The following is a 22,319-nucleotide window of genomic DNA, read 5'->3' on the forward strand; positions in this document are numbered from 1 at the left end:
ACATATTGTGCTTCAGGCTGCGTGACCAGGAAACTGCCTGGAGCCAGGGCAGAACGCCCAGCTGGTGTCCCAAGACACCAAAGCAAAAACTCACGTTACAGGCAGGGCTAGCTGTGTAGCAGGGTTTCATGCTGCAGTCTAGCTCCATCCAAGGAAACCCTGGCTCTGTCAGCGGCTGAGAGAGGGTTTTCTCAACCTGTAGGCATTTTCAAGATTTCCTTTGTTGTATTGATTCAGAAGAAAAAATTGGGTTCTTGTATTGGTCAAAGTGTGCCATTTGGTTCCAAATGACTGGGCATTCCCAGTCATTTGGAACCAAATGGCACACTTTGACCAACTCCCTGTATCCCTGAGCACCCTAAGCTTGCTGCTAGAAGCGTAATACCTGGCAGCTCTGGAAGTGGAGATGGGGCACCAAACCCACACTCTATATGTCCTCAGCCAATATATAGAGTGTGTAATTATATATATATATGTATGTATATGTATTTTAGCTCAAGAGTTTCTCATCTTGGCTCTATTGAAAAGTTGGGCTCTTACCAACATTTTTCTCCCTGTCTTTTTTCAGAACCAGCAGGCAAAAATAGCTCAGCTCTACCTGCCACTCTTCGGGCTGCTCCTGGAGAACCTCCAGCGAGTGGCCAGCCGCGAGGCACTCTACTCCTGTGCAGCTGCCTCCAGCCCTGTGAGTAAAGCCCAACGATGCCTTTTTGCCCTCCTTCCAGTCCTTCACTCCCTGCACAACCCCTGTGCAACTTCCACTGCCTGCAGCCAGGCTGAACTTTAGGAATAAATGTGGTTTTCTTCTCCCTGCAGCCCCTTAATGTGCTTGTTTCTTTTAATTTTGTTTTTCCTATGGCTTTGTTCTGTCTGTAGCACTGCATACCATGTCTCTACCCTTTTTCTTGCTATTGTTTCATATGTTTCTTTATGGTATGTGTAATGCCATGAGGTGACATAAGTTCCTCCAAGTGCAATGAGTTACAACAGGACTCGGCCTCGGACTCCAGCAGTTGTTGCAGGCTTAGCCTTGCAGAATAGACTCCTCTTTGTTCAAGGTGAAACAACAACATAAAAGACATTTGAGAAAAACAATTCAGACTTTCAACTCAAATGATGAAAACCAAAAACCTGCTATGGCTTCCTTTAATATGTTCTGCTGTACTTTGTACTCCTTGTCGAGGAAGTAGGGAAATAGAATTTTTTTAAGCTATTCTAATTTGCCTTTTTTATTTTTTTATTCTTTTCTATAAGAAAATAGATATTGTCTTCCATTGGTCACAAAAACTTCATATGCTTTACAGGCATCTAGGGATGAATTCATGTGTGGTTTTGCGTCCCCCTCAAATACTTCCAGCCTGATTACAGACAAAGATCCAGGTAAATTAATTTTCTAAACTTTAATTTTCCCATTTATTTTTAACATAACTCTTACCAGCCCCCCAAACCATTACCCAAAACCTAAAATAGTCGTCTGCCAAAAGGCTTCTTAGAGTTTGCATGCTTTTCCCTGGCTGTGGTGGTACCCCAACTGTCCTTTCTAGATTAATCAGCTTTTGACATGGGGCTTTGGGAAGCCCCATCTCTGCTGCCAGAATCATGTCCACCACTCCCTGTCCCTGATGAGCCGAGGAGTGCTGATGCAAAGGGATTAATTGTGGCATTTGGGGTTTTTTTCAGCCTATGGAGCAGCACTTCCAAATGGCCACGCGATAAAGCGAGAAGACTCAAAAGGATCCCTAAGCTCAGAGGGGGCAACCGGTTCCCCAGATCAAAGTGAAAATGTAACGTATCTGGGGTTAGAAAGAATGGTGCTTCCTGCACTGTTCTGTGAGTTATGTTAAGAAAGGGGGACGGAAAAGGAGTTCCCTATGGTAATGCTCTCAAATGCCAGTTTATAAACACCTCTGACTGATTCAAAGCAGAGATTCATGTTTAACAGAGGAGGTCAACCTCACGTATCTAGCGTGCTTTCCGCCTTCAAACATCTCAGGCAAAAATACAGCTGTTGACAAATGACTTATCAAAGATGAAAGGCAAAATCCATAGAGAAAATCTCTGCTCCTGTGGTGTATTTATCCATACTCGGGCATGCTCCTTGTGCATGGGTGGGTCTCAGCCAGGCCAGTGTCCCGTGCATGGTGCTGGGAACTGGGTTTCACACATGGCTGGGAGGTAAAGCCCTGTGATGTGAGATTGCCAGAGAGTGTTGACTTAAAAGAAATCGGGGTATTTGTAGGAAAATCAACCCAGGCTAATAACCACAGCCCCAAACCTGGCAGAAGGTGGCCGTGGTCACTCAACGAAGAGCTCTGATCCCAGTATTCAGACAAGGTGTACTCTCCTCATTCGCTGATTGCACGCCTGGAAGTACAGTATTTGTACTAACCAGTCCCTGGTTTTCCTCAAGGTGCTTTCCAGACTCTTGGGTTGATGTGAATCATTGATGCAGCTTTAAAAACTTTGGCCCTTGCAACAAGCAAGGCAAAGATTATCCGGGCTACTGCTGGCTGTGTCCTGACATGCTTAGGAGAGGTGGGGCCTTTAAAGCCTCTCACATGAATCATGAAGCTACAAGACCAAGTACAGCCAAACACTTGACTATCAAACTGTTCATATTCAGCAAAGCTCTGAGCATATGCTTCAACCCTGTTGGTGGGGTTTGCAGAAAGTGCTTGCAGCTCAGCTCTTCTCCACAACTAGACATGTTCTTTGTCATCGAACGTATGTTTTTTAGAGTCATTGAAAACACCTTTTCTGTTAGGGAATACAAAATCCACAAAACCATTTAAAAGCAATGCCATGTGGAGGAGCACAGCTTTAACACTGCTCTGCACAGGTAGACTTTTTTAATTTTTGCCTGTTCCCCTGGTGTGAGTTGTGTGCTAACTTGATAGTTTGGCATAGTCAACAGCAAAGTACTGGATATAGCCCTGTATCTCCAATTCCAAACTTACGTTTAATTCTGTTTTATTGTGACTCACATGCATAGCTTGTCCCAGGATAAACAAAAACAAGATATGTGGATCGCTGTCCAAACATGTGAGGCACAGGTTTAAGAGAAGCATCCTGCTTAGATCTTAATCATATCCATTTGTCATAGGATGCGGCTAAAGTGAGCACAGAGAATGCAAAGAAAATGTTGGTAAAGCTTTATAAGTTTTGTTTCCCACCACACGGTGCTAAAGCCTTTCCCACACAGATTGACTCACCGTCAGGATTTCATTTGTCTTTGCCCAGGTCACCAAGTAGGAGGGAAAATGAGACATTTCTAAAAATCAGAGGGAAAAAAAAGTTTTTTCCTAGGCTAAAATTTCCTGGTTTTTTGTTAACTGACTTTTTGTTTTGAAGTGTACATCTTAAACAGAAAGTTAAGATTCTTACTTTAAACTGTGATAGCTAATTAACTGTTTTGTTTGACAAGAAATAATTTCAAAAGTGTCCAGGAGCTCAGATGCTGCAGAGAGCAGGGGAAGTGAAAGCAGGGCTGTCGTGTGTTTTGCTGGATGTGCCATCACTCCCTGCCCAGACATATTTTTTTCTGGACAGAGAAGCGTTTGGCCATGTGTCCAGGGTTTCCAGACTGCTCATCACTGGATGGGCAGCAGCCCCAAAGGATGAGATGTCTCCAGAGCATGGTGCTGTGACAGTGCACATGTAGAGGGAGAGGAAAAATGCTCACATATGTGTTATATGCTGTTTGCTGGTCTCTGCATCACATCTGTGTCCTGTTAGATCCGCAGAAGCTCCACGAGGAGCAGCGTGTCACACTGCAGCCGGTTGGACCAGTTTGAGATCCGGACACTCCTCATGTGCTACCTTTACATTGTGAAGATGATCTCTGAAGGTTGGTGGGTCTCTGAATGTTGGGGTGCAGCCAAAAAGACAAGAGGCCATCACCATTGGTTTTGGTCTGTTAGGACCTCCTTTTATGTTTTTTAAACCTCAGTGCACTGGATTTTTTCTTTCTTTCAGATACTCTTTTAGCTTACTGGAACAAATTCTCTCCCCAAGAGCTGATCAATGTCCTTGTGCTTCTGGAGTGAGTATCATGAGGCTACAATTCAAACACTGCGCCTTTGTGCAGGCAGCATTGGCAGAGGGGATTACGTGAGAGTGATGTGCCTTGTGCACGCAGTCCTGTGCAGCACTAGGGGTGTCTGGGCAGGGTGTAATGAAATACTTTTCCTCCCTCTGATAAGAAGCAGGTGTACATGGAGGGAGCAAGGTGAAGTGTCAGTGCTTTGTGCTTGATCCAGGCTGCGCAGAGGGTGTCCCACCACCCCCAGGTGATCAGAGCTCATGGTGCAACCTCCGTCATAACAGGCACAACCTCTGCTGTGCAGCAGGTTCAGTGGGACAGACGGGTGTGGAGACAGGGATGTGCTGTAAAGGCTGGAAACCAAGGATATGAGGTCAAGGAACTTGTAAATATAAACCCCAAACCCTCATGCACAAAAGAGTGTGACTGCAGACAAGGGCAGGATAGATTTTAAATGTTCCCTGGATTGTTCCTCATCTGTAATAGATACCTTTTTTTTTTTTTTCCTAGAGTGTGTTTATTCCACTTCAGATACGTGGGGAAGAGAAATATTGCCAGGTACTGTATTCTTCTGGCCAGAGCTGGGGTGAGAGGTCCATGCTATGCTCTCTGCCACAGCTGAGGCAGGAAAGGAGCATGCGCGTCCACGCCGGGCAAACCCAGGCAGGCAGTAAGCCTGCGATTCTGGGACTCTGCTCAGTGCCATGCTGCAAGCAGAGTCCCCTCATCTTAGCACCCTGCCCCTTCCCTCCCCTCCAGCTCCTGCATGAGACCCCCAGCCCCTGGCCCGCACCGGTTGGCAGCGTCCCCCACAGTCGGCTGCAGGTGAGACACGAGTTGCATCTCTACTCCCTGAGCAGCAGCACTGCTTTTTCATTAGCTCTAGGACTATTTGGTGCAGGCAAGACCAGGGTGGCTTGGTCAGTTTTGCTGGGATTGTCTGGAATAAACCAGATTAAGGAGTTGGAGGGAGGCCAGATCTCCTTCGTGGTGCTTTGAGTAATTTTGTAGTGGTGTGGCTGCTGTTACTTGTCCAAACCCGCAGTCTTCACTTCCCCTTGCAGGGTGCACGATGCCTGGTTATCCAAACACACAGGAGCCGATAGGAAATCCCAGACAATGCCAGCGCTCCGCAGCAGAGCTGGGGGGATGCAGGTGCGGCTCCAGCATCTGGGCAGCTTGGAGACCTCCTTCACGCTCAACCACAGTATGTACTGCAGAGTGAGATGGAGTTATTAGCCTTTTCCACTTGTTGCTTCAGGATATTCAAACTCTTCGTAATGACAGTGGTGGCGGGGTGACATTTGAGCCAGCCTTTTAAAAATCACCTCTGGGAATTAGGACTTGCGTGGCTTTTTTTTCTCATCGGTCTTGGCTCAGCTCCTTGGCTGAGTGTGTGTTCAGGTGGTGCCTTGGTTTGGGTAGTGAGCAGGACAGGCATGAGAGCAGCCCTAGGGCTGCATTTCAGCCCTGCACAGAGACTTAGGCCAAAATCTGCTCTAAGCCTCTCCACGTGAGTGAACATTGCCCCATTGAGCATCTTGCCATCTCTCCTCTACAGATAAAACTTGGACACCTTGTTCTCTGTCTGGCTTTGAAGACAGTGAGATTAAGACACTGACACTGTTTTTACTCAGTTGGCATCAGGCTGAGAAAGCTCTGAATGGAGCTGGCAAATTCAGTGTATTACTATTCTTACCTCATCTCCCAAACCAAATGAAGTGCAAGGGGAGAACCTTATCTGCATTAGCATTTAGATCTTGTGGGACCTGGAGTCCTGAACACTGTTTTCTCCTGATTTACTTTCCATTCACAGATGCAGGCACCTCAGAAGCAGATATTGTGCACCAGGCGTTACTGGAGGGCAATATTGCCACCGAAGTGTGCCTGACGGTCCTGGACACTATCTCATTTTTCACTCAGAGTTTCAAGGTCAGCATTGAAATCAAAAGTATTGTGGAAAAGTGTACAGTATTTCTGTATGCATGTTGATTTTGGTGATCTGTTCTCCTAGAGTGGCAGATTATGGAAGGCTACAAAAACAAATCATTTGCAGTTTGTTTATTTTCCAAAGTGCTGAGTGTTTCATGAAGTCTCAGAGTAATTGTGCGCTTATGCAATCTTGTAATTTCTTCAAAACTGCAAGAACAGAGAAAATTACATGGACATAATACCATGAGTATAGGCATTACAAAAATAGAATAAGGGGAAATGTACATCATATAGAAACAAGGGGCTAGAGGAAAGGGAAATAAAGGTCTACCATTCTTAGAACAGTGACTGTTTTCTACCATAAATTGCCTAGAAGTGAGGCCTGGGTTTCTTTGAATTGCTGTACATGAATGTCTCTGGTGCTTAGGCATTGCTGCTGTGGTTACCAGTTCAGATAGGACGACTAGCACTGATAGAAATTGTCTTCTCCCTGTGGTGATTCACACTCCCAGTAGTCATTGCCTTCAACAAGAATCAAAGCCTCTGTGGTGAAGAGAATTCCAGGCTGGCAGCAAAATATTGCAATACTCTTCCTTGAAGTGTGGGTGGAGGAATCCTGCTCATAGCAGTGTGTCTTGCACAATGTCACAAGTACAACCGTAGATTTCAGACTAAACATAATGGAGATTTCCCTTTTACATGTACTGAACAATTTGAAGACAAAGATCACCTTATTCTGTGCTTCGTATCCTTTGTTCTTTTTTGTTACAGAGCTAAAAAGCCTTCATGGTGCATATGTTAAATTGCTCCTTAGTAGTTCAGCAGGAGTGGAAAGATATAGATGCAAGAATTAAAACTTGCATGACTTTTCACTTGCCACTTTTTGAATATGGCTGAACCACAAAACAATGTGATTTTCAAACCACAGGATAGACTGGATTCCCTTCCGCTTTAATGGACTTCTGCTTTGCTTTTATGGTCGTACAGTGTTACCACACAGAAGTGTGCTCTGTATTGCAATAAAAGTGCTGATGCTGTTCTTACTGGCAAAGTAAATTCAGTTAAAAAGGATGGATCATAAACTTAATCTTGTACAAGATGTGTATAGGATGTCAAAAGACAGTTCCAAACCAGCCTAGGGATTGTTTTGGCTGACAATAAGATAGGGAATACTTATCTCCTGCCAATGTGGGACGTTCACATCCTTGCTGGGTGGCCACGATGTGCCAGGCTTTCTGCACAGTGGCTGCAAGGATGGTGGCAGACACCACCAAACCTCTCCAATTCCATTTTACTATGTCTCCAGAAGGTGCAAACTGTTAAAACTTTGCAGGAGACAAGTGTACTGACTTTACAGCTACAAATATGTCCAGTGAAAAGATGTGATAGTCTTATTCATTTTCTCTTTCTCACTCTTTTGAGCAGCGGATGAAACGCAAGTTGAGACAAATAAAAAGAAGTGGAAAAAAACAATGTCATAATTATGTTGAAAACAGCCTGTTTTACTTAAAATAACTCTAGGCAATGGATTATTGAGTTAGGTTTTGGAATTAGTAATGCAAAAGTGATAAAATATTTTTTGTTTATTCTCTGCCATAAGAATAGCCCCTGACCAACTAGTGTAAGTTTCTTCTGGTTGTCACATTTATTGATTATATTTATACTGAAAGCCCCATTCCTTTTCTGGCTTAAGAGTTGATTTGTTTAATTGTGCAAAATTATCTCTGTGATTTCTGGCTTCAGACACAACATGTCTGCAAAATAAACTCTCTTGTTGCTTTCCAGACCCAGCTTCTAAGCAACGATGGCCACAATCCACTCATGAAGAAAGTTTTTGATATTCATCTGGCTTTTCTAAAAAATGGGCAGTCAGAAGCAGCTCTTAAGCACGTGTTTGCCTCTCTGAGAGCTTTTATTAGCAAGGTATGTAGTACACAACTCCAGAGGTGCAGGAGTATTCATATAGGTATGGCAAAAGAGACCAGTATGCTTAAAATCCTGTTAAACTGATATTTTGTGTTGTTTGGAGATGTGTTTTAGAAAACAATTTTTTCACTGATTTAAAAACCAGCCAGATTAAGCTGTCTGTTTCAACAGTTATTTATTGTTCATTAGATATCGGAGAACAAAAGGAGAAATTGTGAGGTATCCCCACACTTGGTCACTACATTGCTGTTCAAGATTAGTAGCAGTTCGACCAAAAGCTACTGCTTCTTGAATCTTTGCCCCACACTGTCAATATTGCTAACAATACTATTGCTCAAATGATTCTTGTACTGACAAGCTGCTCCTCTCCCACTGTGTTTGAAAGAGGGTAGTACTTATTAAACCTCCTTCTACACTTTTCTGAGCCTTAGTAGGCAACGAAGCTATTTAATCCCTTGAGCATGAGTAGCGTCAAAGCTGCAGCTAACCATTTAAGAGCAGCGAATGATGACATTTCCCTTCATGCTTGTCAAAACCTGCTGCTTCTCATAACTACATTTTCCAGACCAGATGTACATGCAAGCTCTATTCTTTCCAAGCTGCATGGTTATCATAAAGTCAAAAATACTTGGAACCTCTCAAGTCACTTGAATGCAACACTTTATTAATGAGGTAAATCCATGTGGCATGAGATTACAGCCAGGCAGAGCACATTATGTGAATGATATGCAACAAAATGTTACTTCCAAAGGAGATCTTGCCCTTGTTGTTGAGTAAAGTTTGATTAAAGAAACTGCTAAGTTGTTCTTCAAGGGTGGAAAATGTCTGTGCTATGTACTTTTTACCATAACCCCACAGCAAACTTAAGAGCTAGTCTGAGTATGGCCATGGCTGAATTTGGGGTTTGTCCTAAACAAACACATCAGAAGCAGAAAATGCAGAAGTCTTCCTAGCTACCTGCCTGACTCCAGACAGTGTGGTCTCCTATGATACGATTTTCCTTGGGGCTTCTGAAAGCCTGCCAGATTGGCAACCACCACTCAGGAATCACTCAGTTTTTCTGCTGGGGCAAATACGTGATCATTGCTTTACCTTTCTTTTGAGATTTCTGGTTGACTCTGATATGCTCAGCCTTGAGATCCATCCTGCTGTAGATCAGCACACAGCCAGCTCAGACGCTTTCTCTGTATGTCTCGTCCCCTTGCTAGTGGAAAGTTTGTTTAGCCAGAAATATGTTTTGTGCCTTTAGCAAATAAGAGACCTTCCTTGCCTCGAGGCAAATTTTCTGTGATTGCGTAAATGCAAAGCCAAGCCTGCACACCTGCTCAATTTGATCTCCCTGTCAGCCTTCAAAAGCCAGAGCCCTTCAGGGGTTCCACGCTTGCTTTCCAAAATGCTGATTGCAGCAACACGGGCTGTGTTCTTGGCTGCTGCAAGGATGGGCAGTGGGGTCGATTTCTTGGATTTGTGCCTGCCTGAATCCTTGCTGAATTTGGCATCGTGAGTCTTCAAAGATATGAAACGTTGATTTCAGTTAATTTCTCACATTTCCACTATGACAGGACACAGTGTTGCTTCTGTAAAAGCAAGATATGAGCCCAGCAGATGGTATCTATAAGGAAGTGTTTTCTTTGCCAACCACACGAGTCCCAAACTTCCTTCTAAGCCCTCTGAAGGGCTTTTGTAAGGCCCAAAGTGACAATAAAAAAGCTGAAGAGGTGTGTGTCACTCCATTTCACGACAAGTGCAAGGATGGCTTGTTTTCCTGCAAGTTTGTTTTGGAATATGAAGGCTGCACTGCTTTGTTTCGAGTTGCATATCACTGTTAGCTATAATAGAGTTAACTTCAAGAAAACCTAAAGTGAGTTATATCTTTGACACAGCTAGAATGGACAATTTGTCATTTTTATGGCCTTCTGTAGCTAATAATTACAAGAAAAAGAACCCCCCTCTTATCTATGGTCATAGGAAATGTTTGCTGCATGGGAAGAAACTCCTGATGTTTATTCTGCTTCTCAAAATCTGTCTTAAAAATAGCTTGCTTTCTGCATTAGATCTGTTTACTTGCTGGCCAAAAGACTTAAAAAAAAAAAAGTAAGAAAGAAAAAAGAAACATCACAAGAAAGCAAAGAACAAACAAGGTCTATAATAGTGTGCATGTTTAGTTTTGGTTTTGGAATGAATCCTGCTTGCATGCATGTGTGCTGGGGATTTGGGAAGAAAGCTGTGTCTGTTTTACTGACTTGGAAGAAGCAAGCAACAAAAGCTAGATTGCTCTTGTTTTACACACTAGGTTTTGTTAACATCTAAACCCTTCTTTTCAGATCATCACTTACAGGTAGTTACATATTTCCATGCTTGGGAACGGTCTTGAAATTAAAGGTTACAAAGGAAAACATGCACAGACGAGGGGGCTCAGATAATTTGCTCTGCATTTACGAGCAGCTCAGACCTGTAGATGTGAGGCTGATGGAAATGCCATGTAGCTGTCTGCTCCGTGCTTTCCTGTTCCTCGGTGCGTTGGATCTAACAGGGCATGATAGAGGCATCACAAATCCCAGGCCATGGAGGAGCAGGGCAGTAGATCCTTATTCCTCTCCTACAACAGCCGACTTGGGAAGCTTTTCCCTGTCCTGTTAGCAATTTCCCTGACCTTGTCAAGCTGGGCTTTTCTCCCTATTAGTTCTGTCAGGATGCAGCACCATTACAGCCTCCTGTGCAGCTGTGAAAGGTGTTTGACGTGTCCTGCCCCACACTTTGGCTGCCCTGCCCTCACGTCCCTTTTGTGCTGAGGCCTCTCTGGGGGCTACTCACTGTGTTGACTCCTGCTCTGGCCAATTAGTGCTAGATTGGAAATGTGCTCCTCCAGCGCATGCAGAGTTATAGCTACATGTGCTATTCTGCAACTCTTCCCAGCTCATTTCTCCTGCCAGCTGAAGAGATGCAGTCAGTACCTGGCCAGATTTCCAGCAGGCGTACGCCCTGGCGTCCACTGCCCTGAGTGTGATGCCAAGAGTGATTGCATCTGCTTGGACTTGGTTTCCTGAAGGCAGCTGCCTGGGGACCTATGAACAGGGCACAGCTTTTCCTCCCAGAACTGGTGCAGGCAAGCAGTGTTCCCTGCTGAGAGCGAGTATCAGCCATATCTTCTTCAGAGCCCACGTGCTGCCCGTGCATGCCCAGTCACACATCACTGTGGCAAACTCTGTGCTAATCCGAGTCTGAGCATGACCCCGTCTCGCTACAGGAGAAGGATTGCATTACGACAGGCAGCAATTACTTAATTACTCCCTTCCCAAGTGCACACATGATCCTCTGGTGTTTATTTGCTTCTTTTCTTTCTACCATTTTTTTTTTCTGAAAATATTTTTGGCCAGAGGCAGTGAACAGCAAATATTTGGGAAGCGTCTTCATACCGCCTTGTAACCTGTGTGGCTCAGTGTAATCCCAGTGAGGTAGTGTTGCTGGCCACAGCTCCTAGATTCCTGTTTTGAGACCTTTCACCATCACGCTATGGTAGTGGCCACAGCAGTGCATACAAGCTTTTATGAATCATATATACTTAATGCAAGTAGAGGGCCACGATTACAGCTCCTGGCTCTGACTCGGAGGAGGCAACTGAATGCTCTTGCAGTATTCACTGTCATCTGCCCTGGGGAGAAGGCAGTGGGGCAGATAGAAGGTGGCTTATGGGCTATGTCCCATGAGGATTACTTGGTCTTAAATGAACTGGGTACATCTCTGAACAGACAAAAAGCATCTGTTGCCTCTTTGTGCCAAGAAATTCCCTGGGGCTGCTCCCCAGCTGCAGCAGAGGGAGCAGAATGCCACTGTGCAATGCTCTAACAGCTTCTGCTCCCTCCAGGATGTATTGGCATCACTCCTCTCCAGCCAGGTCTCTGTGTTGGCTGCAGAGGTGGCTGTGTGCCAGCACGAAACCCTTCCTTATTCTGCTTCCCTGTACCCAGCCCTCTGTGGTTAGGGTGGAAGGAAGCCGTGTGCAGTGCTCTCTCCCCGCCAGCCACCACTCGTGACCGTTGCCAGACAGACGTGCGCTGATGGTCCGTGGCTCTGGCCAGCCCTGCGTGGAGGCTGCTGCCCGCTGGAGCAGGGCACCACTGCAACTACCTGCTTCTCGGGTACGGCTGAGCTTGCCCCCGCAGACATGCTCAGAAGTAGGTGTTTGGTAAGGCAGTAGGTGCACTGTGGCCGTACAGGGTGCTGGGCTTCTGCTTTTCTTCACCCTGCTGCAAATCTCCAAGTCCTGTTGCTAACAGAGATAGCTCTGACAGAGCTCTAATAGCTCTCACAGAGATAGTGGTTTGGCTTGATCCTGCAGCTCTCTGGAGCAGACACTGGGGAGCCAGAGCAGGTCACTGTATTTTTAGGCTTTCTGGGACAAGCAAGTCTCTTGTTTATGTCCCCGAGGGCAAATATGACTTTAGGCTTTACTGTGAGGACATGTAGCAGTAGCCGTATGAGCATCGCAGGTCACGTTTCCCAGAGAGGTCAGATTTCTGGATGGGGTTCAGTGGATTCTCTGATGTTCCACGTGGCAGCCTTTGGTGGGAATGTCCGTGGGACCTCCCCTCTCTGCCCTGCTGCTGCTGTTTGTGGTTGTTGTGAGAACACAAAACTTCTGTCTGTCCAATTTGGTGAGAATTTGCCAATGAACCCAAAAGATGTTGAGGGAGGTGATCAACAGACATACATGAGCACATTCTCAAAAAGTAGAGCAGCAAAGGTGATTAAAAATAGGGCCAGAATTTATTCACACAAATGCTCTCAGGCTCAAAACTCTAGCAAAAGCTTTATTTAGGCTATCTGGGCTGGAGCCTCATGTATTGCTCCATGTCTTTGCCCATCTGAGCCATATAGGTGTCATTTAGTGTTGTATTTCCTAATGTTTGTGTGCTTCTTGTGAAGTTTCCCTCAGCATTTTTCAAGGGAAGGGTGAACATGTGTGCTGCCCTCTGCTACGAGATCCTGAAGTGCTGCACTTCCAAGGTGTCCTCCACAAGGAATGAAGCCTCTGCTCTTCTGTATCTCCTGATGAGAAATAACTTTGAGTTCACCAAAAGAAGAACGTTTCTGAGGACACATCTTCAGGTCAGTGACTGGGGAAAAACTAGAGAGCAGGACGCCTCAGATTTAATGAACAGATGTATCAATATAACTATGTCACCTCATATCTGCTGAGGATCTTGCCGTTGTTATATGGACAAAAGTCCTCCAGACTTTGCTTAATTCCTGTTTCCAGCAATTGGTGCAGGGCTCTTTCAGTAAAATACACTGCTGTCAAGTACTCCCAAGTTGTTCAGTTTTTTAAATCGTAGGCGCAAGACAGATCTCTGCCCTGGGGGCTGGCCAGAATGGGGTGATGGGGTAGAAGGGGTGGCAAGAAGGGCTGCTGTTGAGGCAGGAGGAGGGATTTTTTCTGGAGCTTCTTTTGCTCATTATTTTTTTTTAAGCAAATGTCTATACCCAGTGGAACAGGTGAATACCATCTGGATTGGAATGAATCACAGAGGAAGGTAACTAACCTGCAAACAGGGATTTGTATTACAATTATTATATTGTTAATTCTGTGAGCTTGCTGTTCCACAAAGCAGTTTGGTCCTCTGGGGAGTATTTAGCCATGGGAGATTTGATGCTAAAGCCACAAGAACAACTGTTGCTTACATTGTGGGAAAGAAGCGCTGTTTTTCTATGAATGTTTTATGTAACTATGACAATAAAACTCCTCTATTAAGGCTTATTTAAATAGTGCCCCTACCCTGTTCCAACAGATAATAATTGCAGTGAGCCAATTAATAGCAGATGTGGCACTCAGTGGTGGGACGAGATTTCAGGACTCCTTGCTCATCATTAACAATTTTGCAAACAGTGACAGGCCTATGAAGGTAAGTTGGAGAAATTAAATCACACTGAGTGCTGTCAGCCATTAGTGCAAGACTGGGGATGCACTCAATATAATCTTGTTTAAGGCTAATGATTTGAATTATAATATATAAGCTTGTACTGGGGCCGTGTTTGCTCAGTAAACAAGTATTATGCCAACAGCAACCGGGCCAGGTAGGTCATACTCCATCTGTGAGGCCTCACGCCAAGAGGAGGGAGGTCTGCAATTCAGGTTACACTTTGCCAAGTGTGCTGCTTGCAGGGGTATCCAAGGAGCTTTTCAAGAACTTCCAGCTTTGAGAAGAATGGCACAGGAGAGTCTGGAACTTCTGTTGCCAGAGGGTTATAATTAGCAGGAATTAATTTTAATTAATTCAGTGTCAGTAATATTAAGAAAGCTGTATTTCATGGAGATTAATGGTTGCATTACTTTGGAAAACATTGTCTGTCTTTGCACCAGAATTAACAGCTCCTACCCAACCCATTAAACAATATATCATCACTGCAGATTGCTCCATTGCATAGAGTGCAGCTGCCAAAGCAGGATAGAGTTCTGTGGTTGACCTAAAGGTGGATTGAGAACCTCAGTTAGGTGTTGAATAATGACCTAACAAAACTGTAATTAGGGTATATCTTGCAAAACCCTCAGTTCTCTTCTGCACACAGATGTTCGTAAGGATTTCACTGAGACATACTTTGCTGATTATATTTCACATTGTGAGACCATCATTATATCCAGTTTAGAAGCAAGAGTACAAGAGAGATTTCAGTACACCAGAGAGAATGCTGTGCACAAGCACAGAGATAGCTAGGGAGCAGGAATATGAACCAGACTCATCATGGAGAAGAGGAAGCTGAGGGGGGACCTATCTGCTTTCCTGTACCGAAAACAGAGGCTGCAGAGACGAGGAGGTCAGGCCCTTCTCAGAGGTGTGGTGTGGCAGGACAAGAGGCACAAGTCGCTACAAGGGAAATTGCAGCTTTACTTAAAGAAAAAATTATTTTACAAGAATATGGTGCAGCCCTGGGGCAAGCCAGAAGGAAGAAGGAATTCTGTCCTTGGAAATTATAAAACTTGGACAGACAAGTCTTGCTCTAACTCGATGTTGACTCTGCTCTGAGCAGGGGATCAAAATGGAGCCTGTGTTTACTTCTCTATTTATTACATTCCTGTGGTGGGAAGCTCTACAAATGCCTTTGGTGCTTTAGGAATTAAAGAGTGACCACATCAGAGACTAATAAGCCAGATGTTGAATGACATGAAAAATTCTTCAGGCATAGTTTACAGTCCTGTGGCGTTCTCACGCATGGAGCACCTCTGTCTCGCTCTCATAGTTTTGGTTTAGTATTTGATAGGAATGGTTGGACTCGATGATCCAATGGGTCTTTTCCAATCTGGTGATTCTATGATTCTATAGCAGATCCTCAGGGCACCAAAGTGCGTGTTTCACTGCAGCATAGGAACAGCCGGCTTGGCATCCTGCACATGAAAAGAGAGACTGGCCTTATGCACACCCAGATTAAAATGCCTCTAATTGTGTATAAAATACTGTACGCTGCATACAGTGTGAGTTCAAGAAGGAAAAGCTGGTCAGTCTTTCCTCCTGTACTCAGCATTTTCAGATTAGCAGTAAGGGGAGTGTCGGCTGACGGGGTAGCAATGGCTTTGCTTTGGCAAAGCCTGGAAGAGCATTTATTTCTGTATTTGCTTCTAATTAGATTTGTTTTGTGTCAGGCAACTGCTTTTCCTTCCGAAGTCAAAGATTTGACAAAGAGAATTCGTACAGTGCTTATGGCTACTGCTCAAATGAAAGAACATGAAAAGGATCCAGAAATGTTGATAGATCTACAGTACAGTTTAGCCAAATCGTATGCAAGCACCCCAGAGCTCCGGAAAACATGGCTTGACAGTATGGCAAAGATACACGTAAAAAATGGAGACTTTTCAGAGGTAATTAATGTAATTAAAAACATGTTACACAACAAGACAGCTGTACAGATGACATTTTAATTTTCCCTTTGTACTTTGCAGGCAGCCATGTGTTATGTTCATGTAGCAGCCCTCGTTGCAGAGTTTCTGCACAGGAAAAGTAAGTGTGTGCTGTTTGGGAGGCACAAGGACAATGATGCACTGATGGGTTTGGGGGAGATCAGAATATTTTTGAAGAGACATTTCTCTCACTTTGGTAAATTATTATTGTAGAAAAAAAATAATCTGGTAGCTAAAGCTAGAAAATAATGAGTATTTTTTAAAAAAGGTATCCAAGAGTTCAGACACAGGCATTTATTAGGCTGGCCAGGACTGCTTAGACAGTCATACTGGCACTCTGCTGAGTAAAATAAGAACTGACACATCGTGTCTCAGTTTAAATGTTCAGTTGTATTTTACATTAGGAAATGTGCTTACAGGGGAAGCCCCTGTTAAAAACTGGATGTCAATATGTTCATCAGAAGTATCACTATAGGTGGTACAGAAAACTACAGAATAAAGCAGTGAGAATTCAGTCCAAGAGTGAGAATATCTCTCTAACTATACAAATAGTAAAAGAACAGTCAGAATGTTGTGGCTTAATGCAAAAGAGAAAGGAGAGACAGACTTTTGTGTTCTCTAATAACACTAATTTTCAGTTTTTCTTTTAAATATCTGTTCCACAGTTCCTATATTGACCCCATTGCTAATTTCCACGTAAGGGAGTATTGTTGAAATGGACACATTTCAGAAAGTTAGGGCTGCATAAAAACTGATTGCATGCGCTTCCTCGGCTGGAAAGGTCTTAAGTGCCTTATTCAGGGATCTTGGATTCCTTCCAAATTCTGTAGTTTGTATTACCTAAGTGTGAAAAATGAGGGCTTGGTTTTCTGATACAGATACAGATTTCGTATGGATGCAGAGGGGAAGGTATTGTAAGTTGGCAACTCTTTATTTATATCCTGGAGGCTGCTTGCCACAACCAGTGCTAAAGAAGAACTAAAAAAGAAGAGGACCAAACCCAAAAGAATATCAACTGAATACACTGTTATCTTTGTCGCTGGCATTCTTTACATATGCATAGGCTGGAAAGGATTCAGTAACGGCTGAACCTACTCAAAGGTTTGGGGTACATAAAGAACTGTGCTTTCTGCTACGAGTGTACAGTCCTATTCACTTACTACCTAGCTCTTCAGAATCCAGCAACAGCCTTCTCCTTGCATCTTCTCTGCAAAAATAGACCCTTGTCCTTCTCTTCTGGCTTTCATTTGGTTGCAGTCCATTAGGTTGGTCAAAGATGACTTCCAGACAGTACACTGGAAAATCTGTTGTGCTTGGTATTAGATGTGTGCTAGGAATGACTCTCATGGCAAATGGCTGAGGAGGTTCTGATATATTCAGTCTCATATAGTAAATCAGTAGCAAAGATGGAAGTTAGATCCCGTCCTACTTGTAGGACTTCACTATTAGGTAGGCTTCCTCCCTGGCCATTGAAGCATGACACGTTTGACACATGTTATCCACAAATCTGTTTGCTTTTCTCTGCTACAGAACTCTTCCCCAGTGGATGCACTGCCTTCAGGAAAATCACTCCCAACATTGATGAAGAAGGTGCAATGAAAGAAGATGGTGGGATGATGGATGTACATTACAGCGAGGTGAGATATTTTATAGCTGGTTAGGATTTAATTTTAGGCTTTGTTCATGTGAGCTTTAACAAATTATAGTTGTGCACTGGCTTATGTAAGGAAGACTGTTTCACAGCAATTCCCCAAGACAAGTATGCATTGAAGGATTTTCTGTTTGCAATTTAATTGGCAAATCTAGTGTAAGTCCTTGGTTCCTTTGAAAGGCATTTCTAGCAGCGAGACTAAAAAAGCTACACCGTGATCTTGGCCTGCCATTTATGCAAACACTAATTCTGCCAGCACAGGGCAGCACAGCATGGGACAGAATGCAAGTCAAGCTCTGCTGAGTGAGAGGTGAGCTTAGGTTCCCCTGAGTTAGGGCTGTGCTGCAGGGCACCACATTAGCTGAACAGTGCAGAAACCATAGCAGGGCACTGGGGAAGTGGGTAGATGCTCCCATGAGTCATAAAGTCTCACGATTACTTCTACAAGATCCCTGTACAACTGTGTTGAGAGGGCCCTTCAACTCAGCTGCCCAATTGCCCGTTCATCAAGACTAGGCTTAGGGATCCTTAACATCACATTCCACTGCTATTGCACATTTGTTTCTTGAATGTGTTTCTTAGACAGGTACCTCTGACTTCCAGTGCTGTCATCTCCATACCCTCCTAGAGTTCTGGCACTCTCTTGAGGAGGTAGCTAAATAACAAAAACATACTTGCTGGCTATTGTGCTAAAGATTTGTTAAGAATGAAAGTTGGAATACATTTGAACAGGCCAGGAACACACAGGGTTTACACTTATATAACTGTGGCTACTTATTTTGGGACCTGTGAAAGTATCTGAATTTTAAATGGTTTTCTCCTTTAATGTTGACTGTTATTAACAACTCCCATTTGATGGATCTTATAGGAAGTCCTGGTGGAGCTGCTAGAGCAATGTATAGATGGCCTGTGGAAAGCAGAGCGCTATGAAACAATTTCTGAAGTTTCCAAGCTAATTATCCCTATTTATGAAAAGCGACGTGAATTTGAGGTAAGCATTTTGAACTGGTTTGCATCTTTCGGGTAATTTTCCAAATCACTAGGAAAACAAGAGGAGGCATTTTTAATTTTTAAGTTAATGGATTGGTGTCAGTAAAGCACACGCTGTGCTTTGTTGCTGGTCGCTAAACACATGGGTGAAAGCAGTGATCTGGAGGTTAATTATTAAAGCTAAAGATGTGGAAGACTTGTATTAGTGAATAATTCCCACCATCCTTCTCCTAAAATAAAGCTGTCACTATTCCATACATTCATAAAAGCCACTGGTTCTTTTTGAGACTTGGGCATCTTAAAGGTTAAAGACAGTGTGACGACTGTTCAAATAAAGGACTAGATCTGCAGGTAATTCAGCGGTAAGTGGAGAGGAAGGAAGGAAGCTGCTACCAGCCCTCCGCCTTGCTCCTTCCCAACACCTTCTGTGACCAAGCTTCAGTGAGGCTGTTGCTTGACTGCTGAATAGTGCTCCTCTTTCCTTCTCTGTCCTGGGGAAAGCCTTAATCTGTTTTTATATCATAAAGCTGGTTTTAATAGATAAAAATAATTTCTGGATAAACTACTGCAAGCTGCTCTACCCTTAAAGGCTCAGTCAGGGAACATGGAGCCATAGAATCATAGAATGGGTTGGATTGGAAGGGACCTTAAAGATCATCCAGTTCCAACCCCCCTGCCACGGGCAGGGACATCTCCCACTACACCAGGCGGCTCAAGGCCCATCCAGCCTGTCCTTGAACACATACAGGAATGGGGCAACCACGACTTCTCTGGGCAACCTGGGCCAGTGCCTCAACACACTTAGAGGAAAACATTTCTTCCTAAGATCTCATCTAAATCTCCCCTCTTTCAGCTTAAAACCGTTCCCCCTCATCCTACCCCTGCTCAACCTTCTCTTTAAGGATAGTGGTCTTATTGCAGTCTGTGGCACCTTTCAGACCCAAAGCACATGCTTAAGGCTGAGGTTTTTCAAAGAAAACTACATAACTTCAACCTGTTTAGAAAGCTTGAATTCTCCAAAGGATTGTGTTCAGCTATCTCAGTAACTTCCAGTGTTAGCTAGAATTTCCTGCTTGCAAAATTCTGCTTCAATGATGTTAAGATTTCGTTTCCAGAAACTTACTCAGCTGTACAGAACGCTTCATGGAGCGTATGCTAAGATATTGGAAGTAATGCACACAAGGAAGAGGCTTCTTGGAACCTTTTTCAGAGTGGCCTTTTATGGACAAGTAAGTATATACATCAGCTACCCTTCACCAAGCACCCTGGCCCCTAAAGCAGCTGCTCTCTCAGCCTTTAAGCTGAAAAGCCTGCCAGCCCCTCTAGTGCAGCCACTGGCATGTCTAGATGAGCGTTTTTCTATTGCAACTTTGAGTTGAGGGTTTGTTTCTCTTTCCAGCAGCTCTTGATTTATTCTAGAGTTTTATTCTGCTGGTGGGATTTTCATAAAAGAACTCAGCGTTTCAGAAATGGCTTAGCAGGTTCAGAAAACACCAGGAGAGTGTTGTAATTATAGTTATTGTTACAGAAACACAATTTAGTGTGTATAGGATATAACCAGTAACAGTATATAAGGATTGTATATAAACAGTGTTTTCTTCTATATAAACAGAAATATTCTTCTACAGACCCTTGCTCCTCCCCTCTGGGATTAGCAGAGTAGATGGTTACTGGAGAAAATGGAGGCAAAATGTGTATCAGTGTGAGTTAAACACTTGTAGAGACAGATTTTTTTTGTTAGCTGAGGTAGCTGGAAAAATGGACAAGATCTGGTGCTCATGGTCACAAGAAGGAGCATGGTCTTATCATTTCTGATGAAATACGCTGAGCCTGAAAGCAGGTGGAATTTTTTTTTTCTTTATTCTCCGTCTTTAAACTACCTCCTTCTGCCTATGGACCCATAACCATGGGGGAGATGCAGGACGCCTCTTTAGAAAATTCTGTGTAAATTATATTAGCCCTGCCTTTCCTGGTTCCTTCTTTTAGAGATGGTGAATACCCCTGAAACCATCCTGTGTTTGTATCTTTGAACACACACACACACACAACATATCTGAGCATTGACTTTTGCTGCACCAAACATACATTTTAGTTTGTCCTCATCTTCAGCTTTTGGGTATGTAAAAAGTAAATAAAGTTAGCAATAGATAAATGGAAACAACTGCTAGCTTGGTTTTCTAGGGACTGTAGAAATAACTGAATCAGCTCCTAAATTAAGCTATGTATCCTATCATCCTCCTAAAAACTAACGCTTGATCCAGTTCTGTGCTTCAAAGTTTTGCTGGCTTTATATGCCAGTTACACAGATAGTTTTAACACTGTTGGAATTTCTGACTGGAATAGCTTGCAAATAGGAAGTTTTCATGCTGTTTCCATTATAAGGAGACATGCAGGCATAGCCTTTAGTGCAATTTTATCTCTACAGCAAATACACTGAGTTCCACTTCCCTGAATGCAAGAGGAATCAAAGCAGAGGAAACATTTATTTATCCATTGCTTTAAATAGACTTTATTTCAGCCTACACAAAGTCCTTCTCTTTAGACTGTTCACTTCTCTCAGGGTTTTTTCAGTATATGTGTCTTTCCACTGCTTTGTTTTTGTGTTCTGTTCTCCTGCTTGTGTCTTTCCAGCCTTTCTGAAAGTCAAATACTGGCCAAACCCCTCTTCCACATCTAAAGATTTCTCACTGGTCATACTCAAACCTTTGTGCTCGTGTTTGTGTTGATTAAGGAAATTTATGGGGTTTTTTTACACAATTTTGAAGGAAGCTATTGAACAGGCCAAGTTCAGTGAGTCTTTATGCAAGCCATAGCTTTCTAAACCTTTTGACTTCCTGAAATGTTAGTAGAAACTAGCTTTCAAAGTAGGAAATATAAAGTAAAGCTTTTTTTTCCAAGCAAAGAATCACAGCTATTCCTCACTACTTGTTTGTGATTAATGCTAGACATTCTTTGAAGAAGAAGATGGCAAGGAATACATCTATAAGGAACCCAAGCTGACAGGCCTCTCGGAGATCTCCTTCAGACTTGTTAAACTTTACGGAGAAAAATTTGGGTCGGAGACTGTAAAAATTATCCAGGATTCTAACAAGGTAGAGTTAAACTGCATGAACTAGCTAACAAAACACTATTAGTGGTGAACCTCAGGGCCACATACAAGAGGATGCACTAACAAGCGTGACAAAAATATCGAATGTATTCTAATAGTGTTCAGAGCCTGGGACTGCACTGCTCTAGGCACTGTGCAAATGGAGCACAGAAGGATGGGCTTTGCTCTGTGGAGCTGAAGATGGGACATAACAGAGCATCCCTTCCTCCTGCCAGCAGGAAAAGAGGAGCAAGCCCTCTGTTTCACCCTCTTACAAGCATCTTGCTTCAAATTGTCAGTGGCATCCTCATGCTCCTGTGTGGACATGTTGCACAGCTTGACAGGTTTTCATAGAATCATAGAATAACCAGGTTGGAAGAGACCCACCGGATCATCGAGTCCAACCATTCCTATCAAACACTAAACCATGTCCCTTAGCACCTTGTCCACCCGTGCCTTAAACCCCTCCAGGGAAGGTGAATCAACCACCTCCCTGGGCAGCCTGTGAAAAAGGGTCATTTCTGTTTTGGTGCTGGTCTGGTTCCCAGGTAGAAAAAAATGAATTGGGAATTATGGATGGGAAATTGCAATCCACATCTCACTGTGCCCTGTTGTTGGGAAGCACTAGGAGCCAGCACAGAGGAGCAGATGATTGGAAGTGGAGTTACTTGTTGCTTTGACACTGCAAGTCTACAAGAAAATCTTTTGTGCCCTTACAGCCATAGCTCCTTCCTTTCCTGTGAACAATTAATGCTCCCTGCAAGGGGTGTTCACACCCTTAGGTTACAACCATGGGTAT

At 43.6% G+C, this 22,319-nt stretch overlaps 1 protein-coding gene across 6 annotated transcripts in view; it reads left to right on the forward strand.

Annotated features, from left to right (window-relative positions):
* Positions 1-22,319, forward strand: part of DOCK11 (dedicator of cytokinesis 11) — a 75,494-nt gene that overhangs the window by 47,175 nt on the left and 6,000 nt on the right. For 4 of the 6 annotated variants that reach the window (XM_069867622.1, XM_069867624.1, XM_069867623.1 and 1 more), the window contains 18 exons: positions 569-685; positions 1,305-1,380; positions 1,681-1,784; positions 3,736-3,847; positions 3,976-4,042; positions 4,553-4,600; positions 4,802-4,867; positions 5,107-5,249; positions 5,859-5,974; positions 7,760-7,897; positions 12,827-13,009; positions 13,690-13,803; positions 15,537-15,752; positions 15,834-15,891; positions 17,322-17,428; positions 18,311-18,433; positions 19,548-19,661; positions 21,378-21,524. In XM_069867622.1, coding sequence (XP_069723723.1) covers positions 569-685; positions 1,305-1,380; positions 1,681-1,784; positions 3,736-3,847; positions 3,976-4,042; positions 4,553-4,600; positions 4,802-4,867; positions 5,107-5,249; positions 5,859-5,974; positions 7,760-7,897; positions 12,827-13,009; positions 13,690-13,803; positions 15,537-15,752; positions 15,834-15,891; positions 17,322-17,428; positions 18,311-18,433; positions 19,548-19,661; positions 21,378-21,524 — 2,049 coding nt within the window. The remainder of the gene's footprint in view (positions 1-568; positions 686-1,304; positions 1,381-1,680; positions 1,785-3,735; positions 3,848-3,975; positions 4,043-4,552; positions 4,601-4,801; positions 4,868-5,106; positions 5,250-5,858; positions 5,975-7,759; positions 7,898-12,826; positions 13,010-13,689; positions 13,804-15,536; positions 15,753-15,833; positions 15,892-17,321; positions 17,429-18,310; positions 18,434-19,547; positions 19,662-21,377; positions 21,525-22,319) is intronic. The other 2 variants (XM_069867625.1, XM_069867626.1) reach the window with 1 other exon arrangement.

The sequence above is a fragment of the Phaenicophaeus curvirostris genome, chromosome 13 (assembly GCF_032191515.1).
Source record: "Phaenicophaeus curvirostris isolate KB17595 chromosome 13, BPBGC_Pcur_1.0, whole genome shotgun sequence".
In the NCBI taxonomy this organism is placed as follows: Eukaryota; Metazoa; Chordata; class Aves; order Cuculiformes; family Cuculidae; genus Phaenicophaeus; species Phaenicophaeus curvirostris.